This window comes from Salvelinus alpinus, chromosome 21, assembly GCF_045679555.1.
Source record: "Salvelinus alpinus chromosome 21, SLU_Salpinus.1, whole genome shotgun sequence".
In the NCBI taxonomy this organism is placed as follows: domain Eukaryota; kingdom Metazoa; phylum Chordata; class Actinopteri; order Salmoniformes; family Salmonidae; genus Salvelinus; species Salvelinus alpinus.
The window spans coordinates 40,672,518-40,686,957 of NC_092106.1; the positions used below are offsets into that span (position 1 = coordinate 40,672,518).

The following is a 14,440-nucleotide window of genomic DNA, read 5'->3' on the forward strand; positions in this document are numbered from 1 at the left end:
TTTCAGTTTGTCTGGACACCGAGGACCTTAAAACGTTCCACCTTCTCCACTGGTGTCACTTCGACGTCGATAGGGGGGTGCTCCTTCTGCTATTCCCTGAAGTCCACGATTGTCTCCTTTGTTTTGTTGACGTTGAGTGAGAGGTTGTTTTCCTGACAACACCTCCTCCCTGTAGGCTGTCTCGTCGTTGTTGGTAATCAAGCCCACTACTGTTGTGTTGTCTGCAAACTTGATGATTGAGCTGGAGGCATGCATGGCCACGCAGTCATGGGTGAACAGGGATAACAGGAGGGGGCTGAGCATGCACCCTTGTGGGGCCCCAGTGTTGAGTGTCATCGAAGTGGTGATGTTGTTTCCTACCTTCACCACCTGGGGACAGCCCGTCAAAGTTCAGGACCCAATTGCACAGGGCAGGGTTGAGACCCAGGGCCTCCAGCTTGATGATGAGCTTGGAGGGTACTATGGTGTTGAATGCTGAGCTGTAGTCAATGAACAACATTCTTACATAAGTGTTATTTTTGTCCAGATGGGATAGGTCAGTGTGCAGTGTGATGGCAATTGCGTCGTCTGTGGACCTGTTGGGGCAGTATGTTAACTGAAGTGGGTCTAGGGTGCCCGGTAAGGTGGAGGTGATATGATCCTTGACTAGTCTCTCCAAGCACTTCATGATGACAGAAGTGAGTGCTACGGGGCGGTAGTCATTTAGTTCAGTTTTCTTTGTCTTCTTGGGGACAGGAACAATGGTAGCCATCTTGAAGCATGTGGGTACAACAGACTGGGATAGGGAGTGATTGAATACGTCCGTAAACACACCAACCAGCTGGTCTGCGCATGCTCTGAGGACACGGCTATGGATGCACTCTGGGCCAGCAGCCATGTGAGGGTTAACATGTTTAAATGTTTTATTCACATCAGCCACGGAGAAGGAGGGGTGGGGGCGCAGTCCTTGTTGGCGGGCCGAGATGGTGGCACTGTGTTATCCTCAAAGTGTGCAAAGGTGTTTAGTTTGTCTGGAAGCAAGACTTTGGTGTCAGTGACATGGCTGGTTTTTCTTTTGTAGTCCGTGATTGTCTGTAGACCCTGCCACGTACGTCTCGTGTCTGAGCTGTTGGATTGCAACTCCACTTTGTCTCTATACTGACATGTTGTCTGTTTGATTGCCTTAAGGAGGGAATAACTACACTGTTTGTATTCGGCCATATTCCCAGTCATCTTTCCATGGTTAAATGTGGTGTTTGGCGCTTTCAGTTTTGTGCAAATGCCACCATCTATACACGGTTTATGGTTAGGGTAGGTTTTAATAGTCACAGTGGATACAACATCTCCGCAACACTTCCTTATAAACTCACTCACCGAATCAGCATATACGTCGATATTATGCTCTGAGGCTACCCAGAACATATCCCAGTCCGCGTGATGAAAACAATCTTGATGCGTGGATTCCAATTGGTCAGACCAGCGTTGAATAGACCTTATCACGTGTACTTCCTGTTTTAGTTTCTGCCTATAGGAAGGGAGGAGCAAAATGGAGTCATGGTCAGATTTGCCGAAAGGAGGGCGGGGGAGGGCCTTGTATGCATCACGGAAGTTAGAGTAACAGTGGTCCGGTGTTTTTCCAGCGCGAGTGCTACAGTCGACATGCTGATCGAATTTAGGTAGCATTGTTCTCAAATTTGCTTTGTTAAAATCCCCAGATACAATAAATGCAGCCTCAGGATATATGGTTTCCAGTTTCAATAAATTGCAGAGAATTTCCTTGAGGGCCGTCGTGGTATCGGCTTGAGGGGGGATACACATGGCTGTGACAATAACCGAAGATAATTCTCTTGGGAGATAATACAGTCGGCATTTGATTGTAAGGAATTCTAGCTCAGGTGAACAAAAGGACTTGAGTTCCTGTATGTTGTTACAATTACACCATGAGTCATTAATCATGAAACTTACACCCCCACCCTTCTTCTTCCCGGAGAGATGTTTATTCCTGTAGGCGCGACGAATCCAGGTGGCTGTACCAACTCCGACAGCATATCCCGAGAGAGCCATGTTTCTGTGAAACAGAGTATGTTACAATCCCTGATGTCTCTCTGGAAAGCAACCCTTGCCCTGATTCCGTCGACCTTGTTATCTAGGGACTGGACATTAGCGAGTAATATACTCGGAAGAGGTGGGTGGTGTTCGCGCCTCCGAAGTCTGACCAGAAGACCGCTCCGTCTCCCTCTTCTCCGGTGGCATTGTTTTGGGTTGGCCTCTGGAATCAGTTCAAATGCCCTGGGTGATGCGGACAAGAATCCGCTTCGGGAAAGTCGTAGTGATGGTAAGTTGACGTCACTATGATATCCAATAGTTTTACCCAGCTGTATGTAATAACACCTACTATTTTCTGGGCTAGCAATGTAATAAATAATACATAAAAAAACAAACTACTGCAAAGTTTCCTAAGGACTAGAAGCGAGGCAGCCCTCTCTGTCAGCTCCATCGTGTTGGAGAAATTCGTCAAAGAAACCACTACTAAAGGACACCAATAAGAAGAAGAGATTTGATTGGGCCAAGAAAGACGAGCAATGGGCATTAGATTGGTGGAAATCTTTCCTTTGGTCTGATGAGTCCAAATTTGCGATTTTTGGTTCCAACCGCTGTGTCTTCGTGAGATGCAGAGTAGGCTATGTAAGGGCTATTTGACCAAGAAGGAGAGTGATGGAGTGCTGCATCAGATGACTTGGCCTCCACAATCACCCGACCTACACCCAATTGAGATGATTTGGGATGAGTTGGACCGCAGAGTGAAGGAAAAGCAGCCAACAAGTGCTGAGCATATGTGGGAACTCCTTCAAGACTGTTGGGAAAACATTCCTCATGATTCTGGTTGAGAGAATGCCAAGAGTGTGTAAAGCTGTCATCAAGGCAAAGGGTGGCTACTTTGAAGAATCTCAAATATAAAATATGCTTTGATTTGTTTAACACTTTTTTGTTTACTACATGATTCCATATGTGTTATTTCATAGTTTTGATGTCTTCACAATTATTCTGTAATGTAGAAAATAGCCCAAATAAAGAAAAACCTTTGAATGAGTAGGTGTGTCCAAACTTTTGACTGGTTCTGTAGATGAAATAAAATAATAAATAAGAGAAAAACCAGACGAGTGAAAGAGACTGCTTAACATTTGAACCCAGACTCCACAGAGGCAGAAGATATTTGTTACAAATCGTTTGTATTCTGTCTTACTCCTCCTGGAATGAAGACATTTTACACTGCAGAAAATGTAGAGGAGACAATGACCCTGGTGTTTGCGTGTGTGCGTGTGCGTGCATGTGCTCGTGCATGCATTTGTGGACTGTTCACACTTAAGAAAGCTTATCCTTGAACAGTGAAAAAGCTGTTAGTCATAAAGCAGGTTAATGAAACATTCCACCTTGCCATTGTCCTGCGTAGGTGTGGACAGTAGCTGTTCTTCTCTGTCCTCTCTATTGGGATTTGAAGAGAAATGTGTATTATTAATCATCAGAACCACAATGTTTCCCCGTACTTACCGTACAGTGATATTACACTATGATTTACTGAGACATTTCCGGTTCAGTTTTAGGGTGTTTTTCCTAACTCATTTCTACAACTCTGAAGAAGTGTCCCAGTGTTTTTGTTCCATTTGTAGTCTCAGTATTTGTGTTCCATTTATTTTTCAGGGCTTGTGTTGTTCCTCCGCTCTCTCCACTGGCTTCCAGTTGAAGCTCGCATCCGCTACAAGACCATGGTGCTTGCCTACGGAGCTGTGAGGGGAACGGCACCTCCGTACCTTCAGGCTCTGATCAGGCCCTACACCCAAACAAGGGCACTGCGTTCATCCACCTCTGGCCTGCTCGCCTCCCTACCTCTGAGGAAGTACAGTTCCCGCTCAGCCCAGTCAAAACTGTTCGCTGCTCTGGCACCCCAATGGTGGAACAAACTCCCTCACGACGCCAGGTCAGCGGAGTCAATCACCACCTTCCGGAGATACCTGAAACCCCACCTCTTTAAGGAATACCTAGGATAGGATAAAGTAATCCTTCTAACCCCCCCCCCCCTTAAAAGAGTTAGATGCACTATTGTAAAGTGGTTGTTCCACTGGATATCATAAGGTGAATGCACCAATTTGTAAGTCGCTCTGGATAAGAGCGTCTGCTAAATGACTTAAATGTAAATGTAAATGTTGTGGTTTTTGTGAGAGAGAAATTAGGCACTTTTCCCCCTCCGGTGCTCCAGTTTGATGTTCCCTTCCTGTGTGTGTGTGTGTGTGTGTGTGTGTGTGTGTGTGTGTGTGTGTGTGTGTGTGTGTGTGTGTGTGTGTGTGTGTGTGTGTGTGTGTGTGTGTGTGTGTGTGTGTGTGTGTGTAGACACTATGAAACAACTCATTAACTTCTTATAGCTGCAAGGGCAGTATTGAATAGCTTGAATGAAAGTAGTAAACTGCCTGCTCCTCAGTCCCAGTTGCTAATATATGCATATTATTATTAGTATTGGATAGAAAAGACTCTGAAGTTTCTAAAACTGTTTGAATGATGTCTGTGAGTATAACAGAACTCATATGGCAGGCAAAAACCTGAGAAGAAATCCAAACAGGAAGTGGGAAATCTGAGGTTGGTCGATTTTCAACCCAGCCCCTATTGAATACATAGTGGGATATGGATCTGTTTGCACTTCCTACGGCTTCCACTAGATGTCACCAGTCTGTAGAACCTTGTCTGATGCCTCTACTGTGAAGTGAGGCCGAAGGAGACAGGAATTAGTCAGGTCTACCGTGACTTGACCATGCTCTGACCATGCGCGTTCACATGAGAGGGAGCTCTGTTCCATCGCACATCTGAAGTCATTGGTATTCTCCGGTTGGAACGTTATTCAAGATTTATGTTAAAAACACTCTAAAGATTGATTCAATACATCGTTTGACATGTTTCTACTGACTGTTACGGAACTTTTGGACATTTCGTCAGCTTTTAGTGAACGCGCTTCCTGACTTTGGATTTGTTTACCAAACACGCTAACAAAAATAGCTATTTGGACATGATGGACATTACCGAACAAAACGAACATTTCTTGTGGAAGTGGGAGTCCTGGGAGTGCATTCAGACGAAGATCAGCAAAGGTAACTAAACTGAAAGAGTAGTACTAAACTGAGAGAGTATTACTAAACTGAGAGAGTGTTACTAAACTGAGATACTAGTACTCAACAGAGAGATTATTACTCAACTGAGAGAGTATTACTAAACGGAGAGAGTTTTACTAAACTGAGAGAGTATTACTAAACTGAGAGAGTGTTACTAAACTGAGAGAATATTACTAAACTGAGAGAGCTGAGAGAGTATTACAAGACTGAGAGAGTATTACTAAACTGAGAGAGTTTTACTAAACTGAGAGAATATTACTAACCCGAGAGAGTATTACTAAACTTAGAGAATATTACTAAACTGAGAGAATATTACTAAACTGAGAAAGCCGAGAGAATATTACTAAACTGAGAGAATATTACTCAACTGAGAGAGTATTACTAAAATGAGAGAGTATTACTAAACTGAGAGAGTATTACTAAACTGAGAGAGTTTTACTAAACTGAGAGAATATTACTAACCCGAGAGAGTATTACTAAACTGAGAGAATATTACTAAACTGAGAGAATATTACTAAACTGAGAGAATATTACTAAACTGAGAGAGTATTACTAAACTGAGAGAGTATTACTAAACTGAGAGAGTGTTACTAAACTTAGAGAATATTACTCAACTGAGAGAGTATTACAAAACTGAGAGAGTATTACTAAACTGAGAGAGTATTACTAAACTGAGAGAATATTACTAAACTGAGAGAGTAGTACTAAACTGAGAGAGTATTACTAAACTGAGAGAGTGTTACTAAACTGAGATAATAGTACTCAACAGAGAGATTATTACTAAACTGGGAGAGTATTACTAAACTGAGAGAGTATTACTAAACTGAGAGAGTATTACTAAACTGAGAGAGTATTACTAAACTGAGAGAGTATTACAAAACTGAAAGAGTATTACTAAACTGAGAGAGTATTACTAAACTGAGAGAATATTACTAAACTGAGAGAATATTACTAAACTGAGAGAGCCGAGAGAATATTACTAAACTGAGAGAATATTACTCAACTGAGAGAGTATTACTAAAATGAGAGAGTATTACTAAACGCAGAGAGTATTACTAAACTGAGAGAGTGTTACTAAACTGAGAGAGTATTACTATACTGAGAGAGTGTTACTAAACTGAGATAATAGTACTCAACAGAGAGATTATTACTCAACTGAGATAGTATTACTAAACGGAGAGAGTTTTACTAAACTGAGAGAGTATTACTAAACTGAGAGAGTGTTACTAAACTGAGAGAATATTACTCAACTGAGAGAGTATTACAAAACTGAAAGAGTATTACTAAACTGAGAGAGTATTACTCAACTGAGAGAGCTGAGAGAATATTACTAAACTGAGAGAATATTACTAAACTGAGAGAGTATTACTAAACTGAGAGAATATTACAAAACTGAGAGAGCCGAGAGAATATTACTAAACTGAGAGAATATTACTCAACTGAGAGAGTATTACTAAACTGAGAGATAATTACTAAACTGAGAGAGTGTTACTAAACTGAGATAATATTACTCAACGGAGAGAGTATTACTCAACTGAGAGAGTATTACTAAACTGAGAGAGTATTACTAAACTGAGAGAGTGTTACTAAACTGAGAGAATATTACTCAACTGAGAGAGTATTACTAGACTGAGAGAGTATTACTCAACTGAGAGAGTATTATTAAACTGAGAGAGTATTACTAAACTGAGAGAGTATTACTCAACGGAGAGATTATTACTCAACTGAGAGAGTATTACTAAACTGAGAGAGTTTTTCTAAACTGAGAGAGTATTACTAAACTGAGAGAGTGTTACTAAACTGAGAGAATATTACTCAACTGAGTTTTACTAAACTGAGAGAGTATTACAAAACTAAAAGAGTATTACTAAACTGAGAGAGTATTACTCAACTGAGAGAGTATTCCTAAACTGAGAGAGTATTACTAAACTGAGAGAGTGTTACTAAACTGAGAGAATATTACTCAACTGAGAGAGTATTACTAAAATGAGAGAGTATTACTAAACTGAGAGAGTATTACTAAACTGAGAGAGTTTTACTAAACTGAGAGAATATTACTAACCCGAGAGAGTATTACTAAACTGAGAGAATATTACTAAACTGAGAGAATATTACTAAACTGAGAGAATATTACTAAACTGAGAGAGTATTACTAAACTGAGAGAATATTACTAAACTGAGAGAGCCGAGAGAATATTACTAAACTGAGAGAATATTACTCAACTGAGGGAGTATTACTAAAATGAGAGAGTATTACTAAACTGAGAGAGTATTACTAAACTGAGAGAGTGTTACTAAACTTAGAGAATATTACTCAACTGAGAGAGTATTACTAAACTGGGAGAGTATTACTTAACTGAGAGAGTGTTACTAAACTGAGATAATATTACTAAACTGAGAGAGTAGTACTAAACTGAGAGAGTTTTACTAAACTGAGAGAGTGTTACTAAACTGAGATAATAGTACTCAACAGAGAGATTATTACTCAACTGGGAGAGTATTACTAAACGGAGAGAGATTTACTAAACTGAGAGAGTATTACTAAACTGAGAGAATATTACTCAACATAAAGAGTATTTCAAAACTGAAAGAGTATTACTAAACTGAGAGAGTATTACTAAACTGAGAGAATATTACTAAACTGAGAGAATATTACTAAACTGAGAGAGCCGAGAGAATATTACTAAACTGAGAGATTATTACTCAACTGAGATAGTATTACTAAACGGAGAGAGTTTTACTAAACTGAGAGAGTATTACTAAAATGAGAGAGTATTACTAAACGCAGAGAGTATTACTAAACTGAGAGAGTGTTACTAAACTGAGAGAGTATTACTATACTGAGAGAGTGTTACTAAATTGAGATAATAGTACTCAACAGAGAGATTATTACTCAACTGAGATAGTATTACTAAACGGAGAGAGTTTTACTAAACTGAGAGAGTATTATTAAACTGAGAGAGTGTTACTAAACTGAGAGAATATTACTCAACTGAGAGAGTATTACAAAACTGAAAGAGTATTACTAAACTGAGAGAGTATTACTCAACTGAGAGAGCTGAGAGAATATTACTAAACTGAGAGAATATTACTAAACTGAGAGAATATTACTAAACTGAGAGAATATTACTAAACTGAGAGAGTATTACTAAACTGAGAGAATATTACTAAACTGAGAGAATATTACTAAACTGAGAGAGCCGAGAGAATTTTACTAAACTGAGAGAGTATTACTCAACGGAGAGATTATTACTCAACTGAGAGAGTATTACTAAACTGAGAGAGTTTTACTAAACTAAGAGAGTATTACTAAACTGAGAAAGTGTTACTAAACTGAGAGAGATTTACTAAACTGAGAGAATATTACTCAACTGAGTTTTATTAAACTGAGAGAGTGTTACTAAACTGAGAGAATATTACTAAACTGAGAGAATATTACTCAACTGAGAGAGTATTACTAAAATGAGAGAGTATTACTAAACTGAGAGAGTATTACTAAACTGAGAGAGTGTTACTAAACTGAGAGAATATTACTCAACTGAGAGAGTATTACTAAACTGAGAGAGTAGTACTAAACTGAGAGAGTATTACTAAACTGAGAGAGTGTTACTAAACTGAGATAATATTACTCAACGGAGAGAGTATTACTCAACTGAGAGAGTATTACTAAACTGAGAGAGTATTACTAAACTGAGAGAGTGTTACTAAACTGAGAGAGTATTACTAAACTGAGAGAGTATTACTAAACTGAGAGAGTATTACTAAACTGAGAGAGTATTACTAAACTGAGAGAGTATTACTAAACTGAGAGAGTATTACTCAACGGAGAGATTATTACTCAACTGAGAGAGTATTACTAAACTGAGAGAGTATTACTAAACTGAGAGAGTATTACTAAACTGAGAGAACTGAGAGAATATTACTAGACTGAGAGAATATTACTAAACTGAGAGAGTATTACTAAACTGAGAGAATTTTACTAAACTGAGAGAGTATTACTAAACTGAGAGAGTATTACTAAACTGAGAGAGTATTACTAAACTGAGAGAGTATTACTGAACTGAGAGAGCTGAGAGAGTATTACAAGACTGAGAGAGTATTACTATACTGAGAGAGATTTACTAAACTGAGAGAATATTACTCAACTGAGTTTTACTAAACTGAGAGAGTGTTACTAAACTGAGAGAATATTACTAAACTGAGAGAATATTACTCAACTGAGAGAGTATTACTAAAATGAGAGAGTATTACTAAACTGAGAGAGTATTACTAAACTGAGAGAGTATTACTAAACTGAGAGAGTATTACTAAACTGAGAGAGTATTACTAAACTGAGAGAGTAGTACTAAACTGAGAGAATATTACTAAACTGAGAGAGTGTTACTAAACTGAGATAATATTCCTCAACGGAGAGTGTATTACTCAACTGAGAGAGTATTACTAAACGGAGAGAGTATTACTAAACTGAGAGAGTGTTACTAAACTGAGAGAGTATTACTCAACTGAGAGAGTATTACTAGACTGAGAGAGTATTACTAAACTGAGAGAGTATTACTCAACTGAGAGAGTATTACTAAACTGAGAGAGTATTACTCAACGGAGAGATTATTACTCAACTGAGAGAGTATTACTAAACTGAGAGAGTTTTACTAAACTAAGAGAGAATTACTAAACTGAGAGAGTGTTACTAAACTGAGAGAATATTACTCAACTGAGTTTTACTAAACTGAGAGAGTATTACTAAACTGAGAGAATATTACTAAACTGAGAGAGTATTACTAAACTGAGACAGTTTTACTAAACTGAGAGAGTGCTACTAAACTGAGAGAGTATTACTGAACTGAGAGAGCTGAGAGAGTATTACAAGACTGAGAGAGTATTACTATACTGAGAGAGATTTACTAAACTGAGAGAATATTACTAACCCGAGAGAGTATTACTAAACTGAGAGAATATTACTAAACTGAGAGAATATTACTAAACTGAGAGAGTATTACTAAACTGAGAGAGTATTACTAAACTGAGAGAGTGTTACTAAACTTAGAGAATATTACTCAACTGAGAGAATATTACTAAACTGAGAGAGTATTACTAAACTGAGAGAATATTACTAAACTGAGAGAATATTACTAAACTGAGAGAGCCGAGAGAATATTACTAAACTGAGAGAATATTACTCAACTGAGAGAGTATTACTAAAATGAGAAAGTATTACTAAACTGAGAGAGTATTACTAAACTGAGAGAGTGTTACTAAACTGAGAGAGTATTACTAAACTGAGAGAATATTACTAAACTGAGAGAATATTACTAAACTGAGAGAGCCGAGAGAATATTACTAAACTGAGAGAATATTACTCAACTGAGAGAGTATTACTAAAATGAGAAAGTATTACTAAACTGAGAGAGTATTACTAAACTGAGAGAATATTACTAAACTGAGAGAGTATTACTAAACTGAGACAGTTTTACTAAACTGAGAGATTGCTACTAAACTGAGAGAGTATTACTAAACTGAGAGAGCTGAGAGAGTATTACAAGACTGAGAGAGTATTACTAAACTGAGAGAGTTTTACTAAACTGAGAGAATATTACTAACCCGAGAGAGTATTACTAAACTGAGAGAATATTACTAAACTGAGAGAATATTACTAAACTGAGAGAGTATTACTAAACTGAGAGAGTGTTACTAAACTTAGAGAATATTACTCAACTGAGAGAATATTACTAAACTGAGAGAGTATTACTAAACTGAGAGAATATTACTAAACTGAGAGAATATTACTAAACTGAGAGAGCCGAGAGAATATTACTAAACTGAGAGAATATTACTCAACTGAGAGAGTATTACTAAAATGAGAAAGTATTACTAAACTGAGAGAGTATTACTAAACTGAGAGAGTGTTACTAAACTGAGAGAATATTACTAAACTGAGAGAATATTACTAAACTGAGAGAGTATTACTAAACTGAGAGAATATTACTAAACTGAGAGAATATTACTAAACTGAGAGAGCCGAGAGAATATTACTAAACTGAGAGAATATTACTCAACTGAGAGAGTATTACTAAAATGAGAGAGTATTACTAAACTGAGAGAGTATTACTAAACTGAGAGAGTGTTACTAAACTGAGATAATATTCCTCAACGGAGAGAGTATTACTCAACTGAGAGAGTATTACTAAACGGAGAGAGTATTACTAAACTGAGAGAGTGTTACTAGACTGAGAGAGTATTACTCAACTGAGAGAGTATTACTAGACTGAGAGAGTATTACTAAACTGAGAGAGTATTACTCAACTGAGAGAGTATTACTAAACTGAGAGAGTATTACTCAACGGAGAGATTATTACTCAACTGAGAGAGTATTACTAAACTGAGAGAGTGTTACTAAACTGAGAGAATATTACTCAACTGAGTTTTACTAAACTGAGAGAGTATTACTAAACTGAGAGAATATTACTAAACTGAGAGAGTATTACTAAACTGAGACAGTTTTACTAAACTGAGAGAGTGCTACTAAACTGAGAGAGTATTACTAAACTGAGAGAGCTGAGAGAGTATTACAAGACTGAGAGAGTATTACTAAACTGAGAGAGTTTTACTAAACTGAGAGAATATTACTAACCCGAGAGAGTATTACTAAACTGAGAGAGTATTACTAAACTGAGAGAGTATTACTAAACTGAGAGAGTGTTACTAAACTTAGAGAATATTACTCAACTGAGAGAATATTACTAAACTGAGAGAGTATTACTAAACTGAGAGAATATTACTAAACTGAGAGAATATTACTAAACTGAGAGAGCCGAGAGAATATTACTAAACTGAGGGAATATTACTCAACTGAGAGAGTATTACTAAAATGAGAGAGTATTACTAAACTGAGAGAGTATTACTAAACTGAGAGAGTGTTACTAAACTGAGAGAATATTACTAAACTGAGAGAATATTACTAAACTGAGAGAGTATTACTAAACTGAGAGAATATTACTAAACTGAGAGAATATTACTAAACTGAGAGAGCCGAGAGAATATTACTAAACTGAGAGAATATTACTCAACTGAGAGAGTATTACTAAAATGAGAGAGTATTACTAAACTGAGAGAGTATTACTAAACTGAGAGAGTGTTACTAAACTGAGAGAATATTACTCAACTGAGAGAGTATTACTAAACTGAGAGAGCAGTACTAAACTGAGAGAGTATTACTAAACTGAGAGAGTGTTACTAAACTGAGAGAATATTACTCAACTGAGAGAGTATTACAAAACTGAAAGAGTATTACTAAACTGAGAGAGTATTACTCAACTGAGAGAGCTGAGAGAATATTACTAAACTGAGAGAATATTACTAAACTGAGAGAGTATTACTAAACTGAGAGAGTATTACTAAACTGAGAGAGTATTACTAAACTGAGAGAGTGTTACTAAACTGAGAGAATATTACTAAACTGAGAGAATATTACTAAACTGAGAGAGTATTACTAAACTGAGAGAGTATTACTAAACTGAGAGAATATTACTAAACTGAGAGAGCTGAGAGAATATTACTAAACTGAGAGAATATTACTAAACTGAGAGAGTATTACTAAACTGAGAGAATATTACTAAACTGAGAGAATATTACTAAACTGAGAGAGTATTACTAAACTGAGAGAGTATTACTAAACTGAGAGAGTGTTACTAAACTTAGAGAATATTACTAAACTGAGAGAGTATTACTAAACTGAGAGAGTATTACTAAACTGAGAGAGTGTTACTAAACTTAGAGAATATTACTCAACTGAGATAATATTACTAAACTGAGAGAGCTGAGAGAATATTACTAAACTGAGAGAATATTACTAAATTGAGAGAGTATTACTAAACTGAGAGAGTATTACTAAACTGAGAGAGTATTACTAAACTGAGAGAATATTACTAAACTGAGAGAATATTACTAAACTGAGAGAGTATTACTAAACTGAGAGAGTATTACTAAACTGAGAGAGTATTACTAAACTGAGAGAGTGTTACTAAACTTAGAGAATATTACTCAACTGAGAGAATATTACTAAACTGAGAGAGTATTACTAAACTGAGAGAATATTACTAAACTGAGAGAATATTACTAAACTGAGAGAGCCGAGAGAATATTACTAAACTGAGGGAATATTACTAAACTGAGAGAGTATTACTAAAATGAGAGAGTATTACTAAACTGAGAGAGTATTACTAAACTGAGAGAGTATTACTAAACTGAGAGAGTATTACTAAACTGAGAGAGTATTACTAAACTGAGAGAGTATTACTAAACTGAGAGAATATTACTAAACTGAGAGAATATTACTCAACTGAGAGAGTATTACAAAACTGAAATAGTATTACTAAACTGAGAGAGTATTACTCAACTGAGAGAGCTGAGAGAATATTACTAAACTGAGAGAATATTACTAAACTGAGAGAGTATTACTAAACTGAGAGAGTATTACTAAACTGAGACAGTTTTACTAAACTGAGAGAGTGCTACTAAACTGAGAGAGTATTACTAAACTGAGAGAGTTTTACTAAACTGAGAGAATATTACTAACCCGAGAGAGTAATACTAAACTGAAAGAATATTACTAAACTGAGAGAATATTACTAAACTGAGAGAGTATTACTAAACTGAGAGAATATTACTAAACTGAGAGAGCCGAGAGAATATTACTAAACTGAGAGAATATTACTCAACTGAGAGAGTATTACTAAACTGAGAGAGTATTACTAAACTGAGAGAGTGTTACTAAACTGAGAGAATATTACTCAACTGAGAGAGTATTACAAAACTGAAAGAGTATTACTAAACTGAGAGAGTATTACTCAACTGAGAGAGCTGAGAGAATATTACTAAACTGAGAGAATATTACTAAACTGAGAGAGTATTACTAAACTGAGAGAGTATTACTAAACTGAGAGAGTATTACTAAACTGAGAGAGTGTTACTAAACTGAGAGAATATTACTAAACTGAGAGAATATTACTAAACTGAGAGAGTATTACTAAACTGAGAGAGTATTACTAAACTGAGATAATATTACTAAACTGAGAGAGCTGAGAGAATATTACTAAACTGAGAGAATATTACTAAACTGAGAGAGTATTACTAAACTGAGAGAGTATTACTAAACTGAGAGAATATTACTAAACTGAGAGAATATTACTAAACTGAGAGAGTATTACTAAACTGAGAGAGTATTACTAAACTGAGAGAGTATTACTAAACTGAGAGAGTGTTACTAAACTTAGAGAATATTACTCAACTGAGAGAATATTACTAAACTG

General features: G+C 36.6%; 1 protein-coding gene across 1 annotated transcript in view; it reads left to right on the forward strand.

Annotated features, from left to right (window-relative positions):
* Positions 1-2,263: 2,263 nt before the first annotated feature.
* The window catches only part of maml2 (mastermind like transcriptional coactivator 2), a 130,030-nt gene continuing 117,853 nt past the window's right edge, over positions 2,264-14,440 (forward strand). The window contains exon 1 of the mRNA XM_071358200.1: positions 2,264-2,314. Within this exon, the coding sequence (XP_071214301.1) occupies positions 2,264-2,314 (51 nt within the window). The remainder of the gene's footprint in view (positions 2,315-14,440) is intronic.